This window comes from Dermacentor silvarum, chromosome 4 (genome assembly GCF_013339745.2).
Source record: "Dermacentor silvarum isolate Dsil-2018 chromosome 4, BIME_Dsil_1.4, whole genome shotgun sequence".
In the NCBI taxonomy this organism is placed as follows: Eukaryota; Metazoa; Arthropoda; class Arachnida; order Ixodida; family Ixodidae; genus Dermacentor; species Dermacentor silvarum.
Genome location: NC_051157.2, coordinates 180,564,208 through 180,586,554, shown reverse-complemented (window position 1 = coordinate 180,586,554; position 22,347 = coordinate 180,564,208). Strand labels below are relative to the sequence as shown.

At 43.6% G+C, this 22,347-nt stretch overlaps 1 protein-coding gene across 1 annotated transcript in view; it reads right to left on the bottom strand.

The window, feature by feature from the left end:
- Positions 1-7,391: 7,391 nt before the first annotated feature.
- The window catches only part of LOC119450792 (tetraspanin-4), a 36,500-nt gene continuing 21,544 nt past the window's right edge, over positions 7,392-22,347 (bottom strand). Inside the window, exons 7-8 of the mRNA XM_037714291.2 lie at positions 21,465-21,549; positions 7,392-18,320 (exon numbers count right to left, since the gene is read on the bottom strand). Of these exons, the coding sequence (XP_037570219.2) occupies positions 21,522-21,549 (28 nt within the window). The 3' untranslated portion in view covers positions 7,392-18,320; positions 21,465-21,521. The remainder of the gene's footprint in view (positions 18,321-21,464; positions 21,550-22,347) is intronic.

Here is a 22,347-nt window from a genome sequence, read left to right as displayed (position 1 = left end):
TGTTTCGGAAGTTATCGCAGACGCCTACTGGGGGGTTCACACGAAGCTTTGGCGACAGCTTCAGAAGGCATGTAAAAGCGCTTTCGAAGCTCGTTAAGCTTTGTCCAAACGGCGCGAGCAGCGTATACGGTACAATTGTTCTTAAAAACGAGGCTGAAAATCAGGATCAGTGTGTTTTGCTCTTCGTTCTTTATTTGGCAAATACATTGAAGCAGTTGTTTGTCACGTTTATCACTCAGTGATGTTAGTCGGTGCGGTCACTGTATGCCTGATTATTTTATGCCTAATCGCTCGCAGGTGTATTGAGTTGCAATCGATTTAGTCTTGCTGCACACAAGGCTTGGAACGTAGCTGTTCTGTACTTTGTATAATAGCTTGTAGCAAAGATGTATTATCGTATGCGGCGGCCGGAAGATCCCGCACACAAGCGAACCAGCGAGCACGCGAAGTGCGCCGGCCAAGAGCGCGATGCGGATTTGTAACCAAAGCACCATGCAGTTCTGAGAGTTGCCGACGATCAGCAGACGATAATAAAATAACTCTATTCGGGTCGTTGGACCGTGTAGCATGCAGCAACCACTGTTGATCGCGATCAAGAAATCCGATCCGGACCGGTCCCGATCGCGATCAGATTTAGTGTACGTACGTGTGACACCGGTATCGAGAAATCCTATCTGGACCGGCCCCGATCGCGATACCGGTGTCACACGTACATTTCTGATCGCGATCGGGGCCGGTCCGGATCGAATTTTTTGAGCGTGATCAATAGTGGTCAGTTGTTTCTTTTTGCGACTCGACGTCAAGCTTTCGCGTTCGCGCGCAATGTGTTTGTATATACGGGTATATATTCAAGTGTCTTCCAATTATACATACCTGTTGACAGTCTGCGCTCGTGTTTGTATAGTGTCCCGATTTCTTTCTTTTTTTTTTTTCGCAGCTAGGTTCAAAGAAGTAGAGCAATCGCAGCCCTTTCACGCTGGGCAAGTGTATTTAGAACGCCAAATAAAGAATCTGATGAATGCAATATAAATAACTCGCGAAGCGGCTTGATCTGTGCAAGCCGTGACAGCCTGCAGGTACACTGGTCGTGAACGACATTGCACTCAAATAAAGCTCTGCAGGCATATGATTGCAGTAAACAAAAAAGGAACACGTTCGGAGAGCGGCGATACAGTCTTAAATGTTCAATCCATGATCAATGAACATCGTGTACATTACGTATACACTATTGGCGAGACAAAGAGCTCTGATTTTTGTGCTAAAGCTCGACACTAAAAGCAATTTATCCACGAAACTAGCCTCAAAAAGCCCCCAACTGGAAGCAGGCACCCAACCCGAAGCGGCAGAACAACTGCACAGTTACTCGATCTGATGAAAAAAAGCACAAAATCATCTGATTCTGCCAGTTTCATGGCGTTCCATCATCGCTCTTAGCACAGCACACAATAAAGAAGCCTTAAATACGGTAAACATCCATGCGCAAACACCCAACTACATTTCCTAATGTCACCTCGCGTTAGTCTATGGGCGAGGCCGGCGCATCGCGGAGCGAACAGCCAAACTGCGAGGGAGAGCGACGAGGGAAAGCGCGAGAGGCGAAGAGAAGAGGCTTGGCGAGGAGGAATGCCATTACTATTAATTTTATTCAAGGGGGCTTAAAGGGACACTAAAACAAAGCAATAAATCAACTTAGACTGATAAAGTATTCTTCAAAGACTCTGCTGTCATTAATTACACTGAAATAGGTCAATTATTAGAAGAGAAAATGAAGCTCAAAGTTAATTGTTTTGAATGTCGCGCGTGAACCCCAACGTCAGCACTTCAGTGTGACGTTGGGGTAAGTAATGACAGTGTGACTTCTGAAGTAATTTTTCGTATTAGGGCCACGTTGGCTCAGTAAATGCTTGCGAACTTTGCCATATTCAGTCTTTGGCTCCTTTAAAGCACAATGTAGTCAATCTTTATCACTAAAAAATTTACCGAGACCTATAAGACGCTGTCAGAATCCATGACGTCATGGTGAGCTGGTGCGGGTACTTCAAGGTGGCGTCGCCACTCGCCTGTGTGTTTTATTTTCCTTCTGGCTTACCAAGAGGCTTCTCGCGGTAAGAGTGGTGTTTTTGGTATTGTGGAAGGGTAATCTAAAGATGCAGAAGGAATCATTTTTCCCTTTAGTGTCCCTTTAAGATTAGCGAGGCAGTCGCGCTACACTTGGCTCCGTTTGCAACGTGCCACACGACAGATCGTCCGCGCCAGTCAATATATCGCGAAATAAAAATACGTATACAGCTGTGCTCAAATTTCGCATTAGGGAGTATCGTAATCCTGGGTGAATTTCTTGGGTGTGTGTCTAAATGTAATGTAAATAATGTTACGAATATATTCCCATGCAATAAAGACAAAAAAAAAATTTAAAAAGCTTGCGCTAAGACGTGCAAGGCTTAAGAAGAGCCGAGTGACGATCATGTAGTTCTTGTAGTTTTACTAAGTTTTTGCTAGGATTTGCAAGGTTTTGGCGCTTGAAACAGCTGTATGCTTCTCCCATAGACTTACGAGCTCGGCATCACGATGCCTCGGCTTCTCTGTAGTCTGGGTTTTCACGTATGTTCCGCATACTGATCCACCTTCGTTCCCTTTCTCGATCGACGTATCCGAGATCTTCGACTGTGCGCCGTCGCTTGGCTAAGGCTTCCTCGGCTCTTACTTACTAGAATAGTAAGATTTTCCCACGTTATCTACACACATCCACCCCTACTCGCACGCAAACTTATGTGCCCCATCCTATCGCCAATGTATCAATAAGTGAATGGGCGCTCGCTTGAATCAATGTGCCGAAGCATGAGTGACGGCAACGACACCAACAAGTCATGAATGTTGGAAGCTGAACGTTTCATGACGGTCCAGAGAGTAAGCGAGGGACTAGCGATAATACGTCTTTGCTACAAGCTACCACAAAGTAAAGAACATTTGGAACCAAGCTTTGTGCGCAGCAAGAACAAATCTATCCCAGCAGAGCACACCCGTGAGCGATTAGGCTGAAAATTAATAATCGGATAGTGTTTGCATCATGGAACGGAGGAACTTTACTGACAGGGACTCCGGTACCGGTGGAGGGGGGGGGGGCAGGGGGAGCGGTCGCCCCCCCCCCCCCCCCGACGTTTTTCCAGAGAGGGCAGGCTCCCCCCACTTTCCGATCGTTTATGCTCAAATCAAATTTTTGACAAGAGCTATAGTTAAATTTTCACACTGGTGATTGTGTGGTCCAACGCTTTCCTGAAGGCCGATGATCAACTGGACGTGCAACGATCGCACGATGGCGGGTTAAGAAGCCACAAATTCAGGCACGCCACTCAACATACCAGTAACCAAACTCTTCATTAAATCACTACGCACACAGATGCACAAAAAATTTGCGGAAAATTTACTTAAACACAGAGAGGGAACAACAAATCAATGGATAATAAAAATTTCCCTCATGTCACCGCACTTCTCAACAAAATAATACACAAGCCAGGCAATCACCAGACACTATGTTTCCAAACTACCTCTTAAGATCCAACAAAACTGACCACAACGTTTGCAAATGCAGAAAACCTGCACAAAATATTGATGACCAGCTCAAAGACAGCCCTCTAACAAGAAAGGAAAGACTACTCCTGACACACAAATTGTCGTTGTACTTGAGCGTTGTACTTGAGCGTTGTACTTCCTCCGGGTAATGATGCTGGTGAGCAGGATTGTTCCAGGCCGAACACCTTACTGCTACCACTGTGTCCAACGAGGTGGACAGTCAGAGTAAAATCAATGGACAGGTTCGTTGAGAACTATGAAAGGGTGCAGACGACTTTGCAGGAACAGCCATAAAAGGATATGAGAAAGTATTAAAGAAGTTCGAAACTTTATTGTGTATCAATGTTTCTATACCCCTGTTTGGCCCATGCGAGGAATTAGCGAGGATGCTTCAATGCCCAGTTTACTACGCTGCATGAGCAAAAGAAGCAGCAGAGGCTCTTTGTCAGTGCTTGTCAAGGTCTCATTTGACGTCCTATGGCAGCGGACGAACTCAAGAGTAACAGAGTTAGGTCTAAAGGAACCTCGTGGGCCCAGAGTTTCGCAACCGCCCAGAAGGCTTCAATTCACATACAAGCCTGAGGATCCTGCAGCGCTTGACGGCAAGTCGCGACAGTGAAAAAGTTTTTTGCCGCTATCGATCATATTACCAGCGAAATCCGACAGCGATTTGAACAGCCTGGCATGGAGCAGCTGATTAGCCTCAAGCGCATTTTGACTGACGCTGCTGAAGGTTGAAACTTCATGGCAAATGACCTAAATGAGCTTTTAGGAGCACACGCTGCAAATTTTGACATCAGCCGGCTTTCAGCGCAACTCGTGCTTCTCCCAACGCTCCTGCGTGACGAGGGTCCGGCCGCAAGTGAACGCATTTTACAAATTCTGCAAGGGAAGTCTGCAGATACGCGCACAATGATGGACCAGGTTGTCCGGTACCTGCAACTTGTGTTTTCTGGGCCTGCGTCAGCTGCTTCAGGAGAGCGATTTTTCAGTGCTCCGAGGCGAGTAAAAACATTTTGCACAATCGAATGACGCAGAGGAGGCTGACACACCTTCTCCTCCTCCACGTGCACAAGAAGAGAGCTGTGGAACTGCACTTGGATGCTGTTATGAAAGAGTTCGTGTCTAGAATGGCAGAACGAACAGCGACCTTCGGCCTCCTTTGACAACCTCTCCCGCTCAACACCCTAGCTCTTGTCATGCCGGCCATGAAGCTCGTCAATATGCAATAATAGCTTTGTGCCTAGTGCCTACTTTCTTATCTGCTTGTATTACATTTGTGTACTTGTGTCAGTTCACATTTGATTTACTGCGGAAGCGAATGCAGAAATATTAAAAATGTTCTTTCGCAGATTTCGAACCCGTTTTGCCATTTTCGCGGTCTGCACAGGTTTTCAGTGCTTCTGAAATTTCCAACCATTTTTAAAGTGTATATCAATGCAGAATAAGTGAGCACGCAAATATGTAAAATGTAATATGGCTAAAATGAATTAAAACATTAATAATTGATGACATTAAAATTACGCATAATAATATGTAATGTAAATAAAGAATTGACAAATATTGAGAAAAAATAATAAACACAACATATAACGACTACAACACTTGCCCCCCCCCCCCCCCCCCACTCCCAAAAATGTTCCAGAGTCCTTGTTTACTGAGTCAGAAACATGACAAGCCGCTGCTTCAAAATGTTTGCCAAATGAAGAAGGAAGAGCACACTGATCCTGATTTAATTCATAAGCCGAAAGTTTAGAAAGCTTGGAATACATTTCTAGCCCCGCTTTTAGTACAAGCACCGTATACACTGCTCGCGCCATTTGGACAAGGCGTAATGAGCTCTGAAAGCACTTACATGTCCTCTAAAGCTGTGGCCAAAGCTTCGTGTCGTCCACATAGTCACCGTCTACGATATCCGTCGAAACGGAGGTTTGCTGCGCCGCACCAGCATCACGCGCTTGCGTTATAAACACGGAGGCAACGGAGGTAGCTGAGGCAAGCAATGGAAGCGTCACCACGTGATCAAACATGGCAGCGCCCACGGGAGCACCGGGAAAAAGGTCAATATCAGCTGGTCTATTAATGGGGCATACATATATTTAAATATATATGCTCTGACCAAGTCCCCAAATGCATAAAAAGCATAAAAAACATAAACAGAGGCAGGGATAAAGAGAAAAAGTGCAGAAGCGTAGTAGATGCGACTGGTGATGTATGCTAGGATATAAATATGAAATTTCCATGTCGATAGCAAAGCATATGGCGCATTGACACATATCTCTTTCAATATTGATCTTCCTTAGGGTTCTAACATTTTCGAGGTTATTTGGTTGCTGTTTTCTGCTAACATTTAACTTTTTTCTAATTCAGGCCGGCAACTGCACTTCTCACAATGACACACAGATGGCCGCCGACTGCTTTTGTCACGCAGTCTTTCCAATGGGTACGTGTATAGTTGTAATGCCATTGGCTATATATGTGGTAATGTCACTTGGTATGTGCCCTAGGCCACTGCGTATGTGCCATTTGGTTTTGCTTAGCTCTCAATCTTATATCCCGCCATTAGAAACATATTCCATCTTACTTATAAACGCTACAGCATATACTCTGTACACAACCATTGACTTCACAACAGTTACATTATTCCACGCTTCAAATTACGTAGACGTCAACTACAACTGAGTCTGCCAATGTTTTTTGTATGTCTTTATGGCTCTTCCAGACCATTCGGCATTTGGCAATACCTCCTGTGCGGGAGTAAAGAAAAAATTTAGAAATTGAGGACAAGGGGGATTTCTCGGTAAAAAATTGGGGAGTGTCTGGCTCCTCCTGAGGGGAGGGGGGTACGTGTTTGGGGGGTGTGTTTAAACCATTGGCAGCGGGAAAGTGTGAACAATCGAGGTCTGAAAAATTAGTCGGCGACTATATAGCATCTTTTTTTATCTGTGTTACTTTGCCTGATGCGAAGACCGCGAGTCCTCGGAGTGAATCTTTCAATGTTTATAAATTTAAACGGATGCGATGATCCCAGTGAAAACACTTCGTATTTGACCTAACCCTAGGATATCCATGTCCTGGCAGTTAATGCCCATAGAATAAGGACGTCATTGTTGTCATTGGGATCCCAGTCGTAAAGAAAACCCCAACCAAAATTTATTGTAATTTTAAAACCAGACGTTTTGGAGCCTGATAGGCTCCTTCTTGCTTTTTAATTCAGTTGTCCCCAACCATGCAAATATTTGCCAAATGTATGACTGTTAATTGCAGTCGTACGCTTAAATTCTTGGACATGCGCTGCTGCTTGTCTATGTTTTCCACGTGTGCAGCCTTTGAAGAATGTTTAGATTACAGTGCGGTACCGCTTATAGTGCGGATGCTTGCGACTCTGACGACTTACGTTGTAAGCGGTCTACACTGTATTAGGTAATCAGTTCTCCTTCACAGACATGTCAAGAATTGTCGAAGTTCTCCTTGTGACAAGCAATCGACAGCTTTACAAGACAAAGCACAGCCAGAGAAGCCACATCCACGCATGTCAAGACCGACTCGTCGGTGGTCATTACTGTGATTTCACAGGGCACAAGACAGAGATTTGGGTTGTCTACCTCTTGCTTATCCATATGTTGTACTCACGGTGAAAATGCATTCTTTCTTGTATGTTGCACTACAAATCCTGATCACCATCGCTATGCCCAGGTGAACCAGGCACCACCCCATCACTCTGGCAAATATTTTTGTTAAAAAGATCGCTGGCACAAATTTTCGACGATGATGTTCGACAAGTCAGAAAAGCAACATAAGAAAGGAACAACAAACAGGCATCTACAGACAGTATTTATTTAGCCCTTGCCATTTCCTAGAATACAGCCTGACATTCTATATATATCTATATATATACATTTATAGCGAACACATGCACAGTTAGTGACAATTTCATTTTCTATCTCACTTCAACAACCATATAGATATGCATTTATGTGTGTATATATATATATATATATATAATCTTCATATATATGTATATATCTATTATATTCATACGAAGAAGGAGAGAGAGCAATTTGTACTTGACAACTTTGCACGGGGTATTCATCATTGGGATATGCCTGCAATTGCTCACAGGATGTGAACGCATATACTATATACGCACATGAGACATGGCATTCCTGCGCCCCTGCCATAATAATAGAAAAAAATCTTATACACTAATGTGCAATCCAGTGTCATACTCTTCCAGCGCCATCTATTTCCAGCCCATTGTACTTTTGATTTACATCAAAAACATAATAGAAAACAAAGATACGTCTCAGGAACACGTGCCAAGCATCTTCTCTTTTTCTGCATAGCCTGATATTTGTTGGAAATGACACATGCAAAAAATATATATATAGTATTAAAAAAAAGTGAGCTAGACTCATAGTTGCATACGCTGCTTTCAACAATATTCCGACACCCTTCGAGAGCGGTATCAAAAATACGTTTCTCCTCCTTGTGAATGGTCTCTCAAAGATTTACAAAGCTCTGTCACCTATTCACCCACAGCAAGATGCTTCAAAGGCATACAAAGGCAAAACATAATGAAAACCACAAAAAAAAAAAAAACTCAAGCTCTGTCACCGTTCACTTTGGAATGTTCAATTGAGAAAAAAAAAAAAACAACAGAAAGTATGAAACAGGATGTCTGCAATGAGTTAACAGAAAAGGCAGTCAAGGTATTGTGTGATCCCTCTGCCAATGGCCACCAGGGAGTTTATATGCAGTGGGAAAATGTAACTGTAAAGATCCTAGACACATCAATCACATTTCACTATTTACTCTTTTCTCAGTGCATTCCTTACTGCATGTGAACGAGTTTTCCCACACCGGCTTTAACTGAGGAAAATGCACACTTAATGTGCAATTTGAGCTCAACATGGGTACTAGGCTTGTACTCAATGCATAGTAAAACATGCAAGTACTCTACCAACATTCACTACTAAGACAAGGTCAACATGTGAATTATACACTTTGTGCAGAGCATATGCAAAACATGCAAGTGGTCCAGAAAGGTGTATACACTTTGAATTGTTTTCTGTCAGTCAAAGAAACACCACAACTTGAACAAGGATCTGCACAAGATGTCGTTGTGTGCATTACGGCTGCCACTATCTATCACCTATCTAGTTCGAGTTCTGTGCACAGCAGATGAGACTTACATGGCCAGATGACAAGGCAGTTCACTAAACATTAGGGTTGCTGGTTAACACAATGTCACAAAGGAGAAAATACTGGCTTGGCCACATACTATGTACAGTATGGTCCACTCTCAAAGGAAACGCCTGGATTAGCATTCTGCCGTCGATTACCAATCAGACATGGCACGAAAGCCTGCAGACCACATTTTTTTACGTATCGAAGCCTGCTTTACGCATCATCACTTTATCCATACAAAACTGAAGAAATGCTGCAGTTGTATTGCCTTAATTCTCAGTTTGGTGTTTCCTTTAAAAGTTTAACACACTGTGCACTCAACACTAATTTGTAGCAGTGACTGTCCACAGCCCTGTCCAGCACACGCCAGCAAATGTCAATTGAGAACACAGAGCGCATTTTCATTTTGGAAAGCATTAGTGTCGGCGTTCAATAAGCAAATACAGCCAGCCCCTTTGATGTCGAGTGCAGGGTAGTTCAAGGTAGCTGCAGGCATGTGTACCCGCTACTCTGTGAGGTACTGAGCATTTAGAAAATCAAGAATGCACATGCAGAGATGGAGCATTATCTGCTATATCAGATGAAACACCTGCGCTATGGCAAGGTGAGCTTTTAGACTTGCCTTCCGGATACCACACACTGTATGTCTGACAGAAAATCTGCACAGACAGACGTAAATTCCTTCCGAGAGAACGTAGCAGGCTGGAACACAACTGGAAAATTGGAAATGACGTACTAAGTGGCACCCATTGAGTGGTACAGCAGCAGAAATTGTGCCATGCGCAATGCAAGTATGCGCTGGCAGTGTAGCAGACGTGTCGTCAAAAGTCATCCCTGCATCTGTGCATTATGATTCTCAGTGCCCTGATGTACAGACCTCTAAATGTTACCAGCTATAGACTAACATGTTCCCACTAAAAACACATGCTCTGACACGCCTGGCGGCACATTGATGAACGACCAATTCAATACACCATGGGTACCAAACAAGTGCAAACGTGCCCCAGAAGCATGCTGTTGGCAGTTTTGCCACACAGGTGCAATGAGCATAGTAAGCACACTGATACTTTAGAAGCCAATAAACCTGAATTTCATCTTGTTTAATCAAAACAAGGCGACAAGTGTAAGGACAAATCTGACAATATACTGCCTCTGGCATAAATTCTATCATGCAGAGCCACAAGTGACTCAGGCACTGACAGGTGAGCTATTTTCTCTCACTGACAAAAACTTATCTGGCACACAATCACATTTTAATTCCAGAGTGGTGAGGAGCGAAATGAAGTTCAAACTCCTATTTAAGACACTGTCACATAGACAAGCAGTCCTGCACTTCTCACCAGACTGACAAACAGGCAGTGAGCAGAGCAACCTAATGGAGGCATTGGTATGCTCTTCAGTCGAATCGTCAATCTAGCATGATCCACAAAGTTTTGACAAGTGAGAGAATTCTTATTTAGGAAAAATTACTTTGTTTCTTTCTCCACAGCACAACACTAACACAATGCAAATAACTTCATGTTATTCCTTAGGTCAGAAGAAAATAGCTGGTGCAGGAACACATTTGAGCGTTAAGAAATTTGAAGGAAATCTTGAGCATTGTGGGGCTGTCAACCCTTGTTTGTAGCCAATAGTACGCGCAAACCTTCACTCAAGTTATACTGAGCGTTCCAATAATAAGAGTGCCAGGTATACATGACTGTTTCGGCTAAATCGCAGGCTTCCTTTGCACTCAACTTTCACACAGAGATTGCATTTTAGACACCAATGCCAATTGTACTGCGTAATTCATGTTTTCTTCTTGTGTGCTTCATATAACTATGTTGTGTAACTTGGCATCCATGCTGAAGAACCAGCTAGCCTGCACCCAACCGTTTATTGCATTTTAGTGTACATGACACTTAGCATCATGTTTGGGTGAAATAACCATGTGTTTCATTCATAGCAAAGCAGGAGTGCGTATATTATGTGCAGTGATGCAGGACAAGTGCTGATTTCAGTGCAACAAACTGGCAAAGTCTGTCACTTCTAGAACAAAACATAGTACATGTAGTGTTGTGCCAATACAGTGAGAAATGACGCCACTGTTCTATTTCTGCAAATTCCAAATTATTGTTTGTTTGTCATCACTGCAGGTGATGTCTACCTGGTACTGCTGAATAAAACGAAGTCACTATTGCACCCAAACATTGTGCTAAATTGCGTGCGCTGTGAAAGGCCAAGTCCGGGCAAAATTTGAGTGTGAACGAGCTGCTGACCTGGCCAGAAGGTTCATGTATATATGGTGCTCGTATTTAAGCAACATTTGGTACAGAAGCGGGAAAGTTGCAACTCCAGCAGTGCTGGCAGTGTTTTCACTATGGAAGTGGCTTCTCCTCACAGCAGGAGCATGGTGACACATTGGCTGTCACATCAGCAGTGAAGAGTCGAGAAAGATGACAGACGAAGAATCGGGGAAAAGAAACGTAGAAAAGGCAACTCTCGGCAGTGACAGGCGGCCAGACACAAAGCGTTCAAATTCTGGCATCACTGGAACTGAGTTTAGGTATATCTGCTCAACCATGCACGTCGCGGCAGAAGTTGAAGAGTGCAGAAAAAGGCAGCTGCAGAGACAAAGTGGGACGATGCATATTCAAGATGCCGGTTCCAAGACTTGAAATCTTGCGGGAGTCCTAGACGACTGACAAACATGACTGGACGCACGCTGCAGATTTGCGCAGGTTTGACATGCACCAAAACGCTGTTTTCTTCCGTGCTGCATCTTCTCACTCGGGGCACGACATATCAGTTGTATAACAAGTGAAAAAGCATGATGTGCACTAAGCTTGCTGTGCAGACATGACTTGCAATATGCGCTAGCTGCACTACACATGCCACAAAAATAAAAGGCCGAAACATGTAAGAAAATGCAATGACTGCAGCCAAAATCAGCCATGTGCGTTTTACAGCTGCATCGTGTAGAAAAGAAAACGTGCACACACACACACACACACAATATAAATATGCAGAATTCACAGTTCACAAAGAGAGGGAAAGGTGTTCCAATAGTTTCACGTGTAAATGGCCTGCTCTGCAGCCTGTTGCCCCTCTGGTGACAACAGGGTTGTACACAGCCCTCAAGATGGCGATCAGAAAAATGAAGCAGTCACTCCTTCGTACCTTAACCTGGCCTTGCAGTTTAGGTAGACACCATGAACAGCTGACATTCAAAAGTACACGCACATCACATCAAACACCATCGAAATGTCATGGGCCTCCAACATTCAAGGCTAACGAGACCACACAAGAAAAATTTGACAAACTATTGGCAAAGAAAGGGCCTGTCTTCCCAAGACCACAGTGAAGTTATCTGATCTGGAAACACTGTACCATTAAAACCTAGCACGTGGAAGGCATCAAAGAAAGGACAGAATTTTTGAGGCACATTTCATACACAATGACACCTCGATGAAGAAGGCGTGGCAAGCTGACCCCATTGTGGAGGGATTCTTGTCCAAACGTAGCGGCAATCATAGAACACTTTACCACTCCCCCCCCCCCCCCACCCGCAAAGAAAGAAAAAGAGGAAAGAAAAATAAAAAGAAGAAAAAAGAGCTTGACCAGAAAAGAGCTGTGCACATGTCACAAGAAAAAGAAATGATGATGTCACAAGGCAAGATATGCACACTGCAGACCCCCAGCATCACATCACTTCGAAGTGCCAGAAAGCTTACAAGCAATTCCTTCTTTTGAGCCACTTTCATCGGACAGACAACATACAACACAGCAGTAGGCCTGGATTCCACTGCAGGAACCATACGTCTCACTATGGTTTGCATGCAATGAAAAATGATAAATATAGATATGCATCCATGTACGGCAGTACGTGTCCCCATAAATAAAAGGACAACACATCAGTGTGCTCGTTCAACAGTAAATATATAGTGTTGCTATATGTGTTTTGTGTTGAGGCAGTGGTCACAGTGACTGAATGGGATAGTGTCCACAAATAACATTGATACTTCTAGCTATGGTCATCAGACACTGTGCGCTGTCATCAGTTTCGTCGGTTATTACTACGCCAGCATAGTAAAATACATCAAGATGCGAGGTACAAGTGGTTCCTACTACGCCCAACCTTAGGCAATGCTGTGAAAAAGAATGGCAGTGCTAGAAGATGCCACTTTTTCACAGTGCTAGTCAAGCGTTACAAGAAGAGTCTTCTCACAGCAAGGCCAAAATGGTGCCTTATCTCATGGCAGCCTCCCCTAGAAGAAAGAGGGCCTATTCTTGAAAGTTAGTTGCAAAAGACGTCCCCGTTTACGTCATTTGTGTTTGTTTATATCCTGTCCATTCACGCTGCACAAACTCAGTTGCAAGTCAGGCCTGACACCAACACACTTGTTGCCTAGAGTGTTGCCAAAAAATAACTCCCTTCGCCGCTTGCCTAACTCCAAGTCCATAGGCAATAGGATAACTGCGGGGATGAAATCTCCGGTGCAAATTGCACACGACATTGTGGCACAGGAAGTGAATACAAAATGTTCGGTCTTGCCACGAAGATGCAGGTATTCATTTCACTTTGAAGGAACTTGCTGACGACGACGCTCTCTCGCTGTAGATTTTGTTGCAAGGCAATTCATACAGACACTTAGAGCGCGCAGATGTAGCGCAGCATGTTAGACTGCAACGATTGAGCACAACCTGTACATTTGTGCCCATCCAAGAAACCTACAAACGAGACAGGAAGATGGGTGATCGTAGCTGTTTTCACCACGACCACCGTCCAAGCAGAGGCTACCCTCACGACCTCTCAGACAAAAAAAAGAAGCAAACCTTGTGAGGCTGTAGGCATTTGCGTCCACACCTACTCAATACACTTAACAGGAAGCTGAAGGGTCCTGTGAAAAGTTTGCAGTTACTTATACATGCAGTGATCCCTCTACAGTGGGAAAGTATACCAATCTTGAAAAGGCTGATACTACCATATACACTCGTGTAATGGCCGCAGTTTTTTTTCTGAGATTTGGGGTGAAAATCGGGAGTGCGGCCATTACACGGAGAAAACGCGGCATTTTTTTTTTCGCAAATCTTTTCAATGGTACTTGCCTTTATTGAACTACAGTACTCGCTTGTACTGGCTCTGGCTATTCTTGGCTATTGCTGTAGCGCGTCAACTGCCGGCTAGAATAAATGGTGAAGCCCTACGGATCAGCGACGACATTGTCTTGGAGGCAGAAACCAAATCTTGGAGGCTGTGCTTTTGTTTAAATGGAGGCGCCAAAAACTCGGCACAGCTGCCTTGTTTTGCCACCCATTAAAAAAAAATAAACACTTTGGAATTCTCGCACCACACAACAGATAACACTGCCAACCTGCTCAAAAATGGGGTGTGGCTTATACATGGGCAATTTTTAAACATTTTTGTGAAGATTTTTTTTTACAAAGTTCTGGGTGCGGCCATTACACGCGTGGGGCCATCACATGAGTATATACGGTATATGCCGGTTCGAACCAGATGCCTTTTCTGGTGTTTTAGGAGCAGAAATGCCAATATCAGTGTCCACGCAATGGTACGCAAGCCCAGGTTTTGCAAAGCATTGCCCCTACTGGAGTAACTCTGCAGTGCTACTTGCTCTTCCATGTGGGCTTGTCCGGGACAGTGTGAGCACAGATGCAGAAAGTGCTCAAGAGTGAAAGTATGTAGTTGAAATGAGAAGACAGATTTCACTACCTGCAAACAAAGTGGTACAACGTACTGAACCATTTTGAAGAGTTATTAAACCCCCTTCAGCTTCCTGATTAAGGGCCACGACATTGACCAGCCACAGCCAGGTGTTCAAGAAAGGAAGTGAGGCACAAGAGGAGTTCCAGCGACAGGAACTACGTGAGCTTTGCATGCGGGCGTTATTAGAGTTTTTCTCGTAACTTTTTTTTTTTTTTTCATTTGTGCACAAATGGAATGTGTCTCACCCTTTGTTCGCACGAGACTAGCGTGGATATTTTTGTGAGAGGAATGCTCCTGCTCACCTTATAAAAAACATTAAAGAACGAAGGACTAAGCGCGAGAAAACGCCTCGCGGCATAGCAAAACGTTGTGCGAGAATCTGAAGCAAAACACGACGAGGCTGCAAACGAAAAACATGGAATGTGTAAAAAGCTGCACGAGCATGCACCTAGCTGCAAAATGCGGCACTTGATAACATTGTTCCCTTCGTACAAAGTGTAGGTGCAAATAGAGAGTGAAAAAAAAAAAGAGCCTCCACACGAAAAAGCACAATGTCACTTGGTCATTCTAAAAAAAAAAAGGAAAAAGATCCTAGACTTGTACTCCTGTGTAGATAGCAAGCTGGTTGCATTGCTCTCATGTAGCTGTGAAGCAATACCAGAGGCCGCTAACGACACTCACCAATAAGTGGCTACCAGTCAAATAGTTAAACACTTGCTAAACTTATGGGCATTATGGGCACACAGAATACAGTGGTACCATCACCCTGGTCCATGAAAAGGAAGAAAAAATATCGTAAAGGATACCTCAAACATGAGACAAGAACACTGTTCACTGATGATAGTACCACACGAGACCACCTCAGCAACATACAGAATGAAACAATGGCATGGTAGACTATTTCCAAATGGCAAGGAAGTCTGCACTATGTTGCGCAAGATTTTCCCACGAATTTAAAGGCATCCCATAATACTGACCACAAAACTTATGTTCTCTCATGATCCTCCAACTACTGTATACACTCGTGTAAGGGCTGCACTTTTTTTTTTTCACAATCTTGAGGCAGCGCAGCCCTAAACACAGGGGTGGGCCATTTCGGTTAAATTTTTACGGCTGTGTGTAATCCACGTTATCCCTGTAGAGCAAAAGAGCAAACACTGTTGCTTTCATAATGTATTATTTGTTCGTGCATGCACATCAGTCCCTGGGCACGTGCCAATCTAGCACTTAGCCACTGTCATTGTCGTCACTGCTCAGGCTCGATTCGGCAGCACACATCGAGGATATAGTTGTCTTTCATGCCATTTATGGCATCAGATATGTCTGAGCTTCAAAGGTTCTTACAACATTGTCTGAAGGCATCACAGACCACACGCTCAAAATCAAAGGTGACAAGCAACAACTACGCCTTTTTGTTTACCTTTTTCTTTGTCAGATGTTAAGCTGCCAAGTTGGGGGTGCGGTTCTTACACGAGTGTATACAGTACTGTTACATTACTTGCTAAGTGAGCTTTGTCACAATAAATGTTATACAAAAGAAGCATTCTATCTCAACTTCAACATTAGAGCTTGCCTTGTCCATTACTGCCTCCAAAGCTTGTAGTGAACTTACCACACAGAAGCTACTGCTTCACGTGAAACATGCTCTTTGACAGGAAATGCCAACAGTCCCCATAATCATTGATCTGCAAGTTGCAGAACCTTGCAGTCATCCTATACAATCAAATCTCGATATAATGAACACGGATATAAAGAATTATTGGATATAACGAAGTAAATCTAACAAAATTTGTTGCCGTTATCAGTATGTCGCAAATATATGTTTGCAATGAATGCCTACGTAATGAAAGTTTTTTGTGTCCGATGCGACTTCGTCATAAAGAGGTTGTAGACTGCTACTATAACAAACACGAATACAACCAACTAAATCTAAACATTTTCTTGCCAGTATCGGCACGTAACAAATACAGTCGAACGTCTCTATACAACGAACACTTCCACATCAAAATGACCAGTATAACGAAGGAATGATTATGTCCCGGCCAAATTTCTCTTTCATGTGCACTGTGAACATCTCTACAACGAAGACCACTACAACGAATTTTCCTGAAGAAATCCAGGTGCCTCGACGGCTGATTTGTTGCTTTATAACAAGTGACCCATTCTCTGCCCTCTGCAGACGCCACTTATCTGCAGTCTGTATTAGCGATAACTGCAGCACTAGCGACGCACTTGATGATCGAGTGTGCCAATGTCGGCGAGTGTTACAGTCCTGCTGTCCTGCTCCCGAATTGCCCAACTAGTATGCTGCCTGCTGTGACACATCAGTGGGTGCGACAGTTCACGAATACTTCGCAGTTGATGACAACGTCACGGTGTTATCGCAATTGACGACCGACGAAGTCTTCAAAGCCTTCTGGGGCGGTTAGGAAGTGAATGTCAACAAAGGCAACAGGGATGAACAGCCTCTAAACAGACGAAGAATTTCAACGACAATGAAGGCAATAGCTTCATTTGACAATCTACAGTTTTGCCTGGCGTCGTTTCCGCATTTTGCCGCGAAGCATGCCGTGTGCCTCAATGCAATGAGGTTGGCTGCAGTCGCACATTTTGCCAGACAAAGTGTGCGCAAAAGTAGCGACATATTTCACTAAGTCTCTCTTGAATTCGTGTTGAATAAAGGTTTTCTCTTGTTGAATGTATTTAGACGGATCTATTGTGAGCAGTACAGTGCACAATCATTACAACGAAGTGACCTGTAAACGAGGAATTTTGGCGGTCCCAAGCACTTCATTATAGAGGCGTTTGACTGTATACGCTTTTAACGAATACAAAATATAATAAAGGTATTTTCGAGTCAGATGTGACTTGAACGCATCTCTGCATCAAACGTTCACTAAGATGAGGTTTGACTGTGCCAAAAAAAAAAAACAGTCACACAGAAAGAGAGGGATGGTAATTCTCTCAATGCATTCATGAACCAAGACAAGACAACCACCACCAACAAATGCCCACATGAAAAAAGAAAAAAAAAGAGAAAGATGTTATGTGGCCCAGTCCTTAGCATAAAGACGGTGCATTTTGCACAATCAGAATGGTACAATACAAGCAGAGCGACCTAGGCACTATTCACACTTTAAGGGTGTAACACAACAGCCGGAGATGTGCCTACATGCCCTGTTTTCCTGCAGTACTCACCGACCACCACTAGAAAACATTCTTAGTGCTTTTTTGCAAAATACACTGTGCTCGCCAGCTCGGACAGCTGACATTAACTTGTGCGCAGGAAAGTTTCACACTGACGGCATTTGCCTAGACAAAGCAGTCCAAATTGCCTCACTGTCAGGCGAACACGATGCAAAAAAAAAAGCAACAAAAAGCTCCCTCCCAGCTGACACAAACATAGTTACCTTGGCAAGTATAAATGCGGTACCAAGCCCCTTAACAACAACTACCCCAAAACAAAAGTCGCAGGCGGCCCTGTGATGGCCGCACATGAAACGTCTTCAATTATTATGCGCACAGATGCATCACAGTCGACAATGAGTGCACATCGTCGACAGAAGGCAGGCACCACAACCGAGCGACGTCTGTACCACCCGGGGATATGGACCACTGAAACCCGAACTGATACGAGTTTTGCAACAAAATGAGAGTTCTGCTGCGTGAAGGGCACACAGCCATCAAATCACCTCCCTCCGTGACAGTAGACGGCAGTGGTCACTGCTGACCACACACGACTGCGACACTTCCTCGCTTGAAAAGACAATGCAGACTGCTGACCAGCGATGGGATCACCGTGCCTGCATTCTTATTTTCACTCAACACAAACAGTTGCAGTGGCTTGAAACACCTGCAGGAGGAGGCAGAAACCGTGTTTAAGCACATGAACAGACCAACAGTTCAAAACAGAACAAGTGCAGTGGAACATGCGCACGAGCACCAGAGAAAATCTGTGTCATGGTAAGGCTAAGTGTGCTTTGTTCAGAAAAGACACAGACTCAGCAGCATTGAATCAATGACAGCTTTAAGCAGCTCCACCCTAACGTACCCCCTTCATGTGACCTGGCAACACCAGTCATACGACGAAACGAATGTTTACACATGCAATGCTTAAGACTTCAATTACGTACATCATTTGCTGTACGGTATCGTCCTCCTTTAAAGGGAACAAGCACTTAATACACTGCCTTCGATTATCGTTGAAATCTGACATAAGGGGCCTACAGATGAACTTATACATAAATTTGGAGTGTTCAGTGATTCAAAGGCGATAACTGGTCCGCATGATTGTCGGCACTTTTTGCACTGTCGGGGAGTGCTGGGTGACTGCTGTGGGGCCAAATGCAGTCGCAATGCTCACAAAGCCCCTCGCTTTCATTGTATACCATAATGCTTGGCGTCCCTAGCCCCCACTGGATGCACAAGAAGTGCCGACAGCTATGCGGGCCGATTATCGTGTTTGAATCGCTGAGCCCTGCACACCTCACTGCGCATATCAGCCACTTCCTTCTGATAAAGGTCAGGAAATATTCGAGTTATATTGCTGTTATTACTGGTTAAGCTTTTTAACTGTACAGCACCCTATACAGCATTTGGTAATATCATAAATTTTTATATTTTTGATAGCAATTGCAACATAACATCCAAATACTGTCATCAAGAAGTAAAACGAGAATATCTTTGTATTACACATTGTAACAAAGAACATCCCCAATTTTTCTTCCTTTTTTTTCCCCCCCAGTTAATAAAAGTGAGTACGTACTAGGGATGGCAATATCGATGAACGATTAATCGATTAATCGACTAAAAGTACGCCGCAAAACGATTAATCGTCATCGATGTCTACCTTTCATTTAATCGGTTTAATCGATTAAACCAGTTCGATTAATCGTTTTCCAGACAGTGACTAAAGTGGCGTGAAAATTTTGAAATCGTTTGATAGAAAGCGGAGTACGAGCAACGACAGCGCGGCTGCGAAGACTGAGAGCGACTGTCGACTGTTTTCCCGAGTCATGTCGAGCTGGCGAAGCGCTTCGCCACTTTAGGCACACGTCACACAGGCTGCCTGCGGCCGGAGAAAAGGACTCCCCCGTGGAGGAAGAAATAAACTAGGAGAGGGCATTACGTCAGGCAGCAAGTCTTGGCAAGCGAACTCACCGTCAAGGCATTTCCTTTGCTTTTTACCTCGCAGTATAGGGTCAGCACGTGACCCTGGGAGACAACGTATTGACCGATAATGTTTTCTTCGTAGTACTTTCAAATCGGTGCGCACCCGTTCAGCTGCGCTGCTGCCCTGCACCCGGCAGCATTAAACCTACCGCGCGCTCTGATGTGGCGATCACGTGTTGCGCAATTACTTCTTGATGTCAGTCGTGCTGCGACGTTCTCTTCTAGTTTCTCCTTCCTCCATGCCCACCCTCCTCAGTAAGTGCCATTTTTAACATACAGGGTGTTCATTTTTAAGTTTTACAGAATTTTTAGAAATCACCCGTGGCAGGTAGCATAATTCTTATCATTGAGCTGGGTTGTTCGATAAGGCGGACATTAACACATGAAATCGAAACATATATTTAAACAAATAACAAACAATCACTAATTAACGTCTTGGTTAATTACTGTAAGACTCATCTAGCAATTTTCCAATTGTAGCCGGTGAGCTTGTCAGGCCTATCCACTTGGAGTGAACTTCCAGAATCAAACCAGTTTGGAGATATGCGCTATCAAACTCGCCGTAAAAATGCAGTGTTGTTCGACTTAATTTTTTACCAAAATGCATTGAAGCACAAAAGTAACTGGAACGCCCATGTATTTCGTCCCACACTTTCAGCAATAAGATCTCGAAACTGGTGTCATCCTGAAAATTCATTTCAAGTAGATGCGTCTTGCAAACTCACCGGCCGGCAGGCTACAATTCGTAAATTGCAATATGTGTCCTAAAGTAATTAACTAAGAAGTTCATTCGTCAATTTTTGTTAATTGGTTGAATATGTCTCGATTTCTCGTGCTACTAATGTCCGCCTCTTCGAATAACCCAGCTCAACGATAATAATTATGCTACCTGCCACAGGCGAATTTTTAAAATTCCGTAAAACTTAAATATTGTCACGTAGTAGTGACGGTGAAGAAAACAGTCGCAAAACTGTGAATGACGAAACGGATTTCTTTATTGGGCGAACCTGTACCCACAAAACCAAGTTGCGCTCGAAGCACAACGATAGCGGCGAACACAGTCGGCGATCGTCGAAATATGATCAGCGGCGAAAGGCGTCGGCTTTTATACAGGAATCATCGAAGCTTCCAGAGTAATCCCTGGTGCTCGCTTGTCTTCCAGAAAGTACAAGACAATTCGCGTTGCTCATACAATCAAGTTACATAAGCGTCCGTGACAATAGACAACGGATAAAAGCATCGATAACGTTCGGGAAACTTCCGATACATGCAGGCGCTTACTGCGCCGAGCGATAACGTTTAACATTTGTTAGCCGGTGAAAAGGGGTCACCAATGAAAGATAAACAAGTACACGTGTCAATATGAGCACCCTGTATATTGCTGATTCCTTCACTAGTCACTAGTGGCAATTATATTTGACCTCTAACAAATTAAACATTATCCTTTATCAAAGTTCATACACTTATATTTATTATGCTGGTTCCACCTTTCAAAATTTACTATAGGTACTTACGTGAGTAGATAAGTAACTGTGTTTCAGCCTATTTAAAGCGCCCGAAAAAAAAGTCGATTAATCGATTAATTGATGAAAGACCCCGCATCGAAAACGATTAATCGATTATACGCTAAACCGACGAACGATTAATCGTTAATCGATTAAAAAATTTAATCGACCATCCCTAGTACAACATTTCAAGAGGATATTTAGGGCTGTTGTTGTCCTGCTAGATGTGTAAATATAATAAGTGACACAAAATTTCTCTTGCTGCGCATCTCGAACATGCACTAATGTGACGTAGACTATTGGGGAGAAATTGCACTTACCATTTTCCTATGGTGTTGCCTCCTCAAGCAATTTTGCAGAGTGTACGTGTGCCTGGTTCAGACCATTGCTGCATACTGGATGTATCTGCGAGTCAACAAACATTTTATTGTTGAGAACACCAGGCATTTAGGACTATTTGCCTCCTGTTAGCTGACTGACTTCAGGAGGGTAAAATTCTGCTCCAGTAGTTCTTAGTGACTACTTGCTTCGTCCCGAAAAAAAAAAAAAGAAGAAAGGTAACTTGAGGGGCACATATTATCAGTGGTGATCCAAACAAGACACAGGGTTCACAGGAAGGTGGAGGCTTGAAGTCATCAACAGATGGATGAACATGGCAAGGCTCAGACCACGGCCCAGATTTTGATAAACTAGTTCCGATACAAGCAGGCACTTCTTGCGCCAAGCAATAACTTTGGAACAGTGGTTAGCCAGCGAAAAATGGTTGCTGTATAAAAGATAACAATGTATATCTGTCACTATAGACCTTTTTATTTGGTGAGGAGGAAAGGGCACGCGGTGAGCCTCTCCTCCTCTTGGGCTTGTAGTAGTAGTAGTATCTTTATTCTTTCTTGCATACGTACACAAGAAAAGGGACAGAAGCAAAAGGCACTTTATATGCCTGACAAAGGCTTCTGCATGTCTGGTTCCCAACCAATACATATGTATTACACAAAAAAACATTTGATGCATCATACAACAATATGAGTGATAACAAAGTGGTATTTGGCACTTACAAAAGCAGCTAATTACAGACACTTTTCATACAGTAGTAACAAAGTAAGAAAAAAAAAGGGAGACAAAGCTGCACTCACGCCTACTTATGACACAATCAGTATAATTTACATATAAATTCTATGCAATATTGCTTTGTGCTCAAAAATA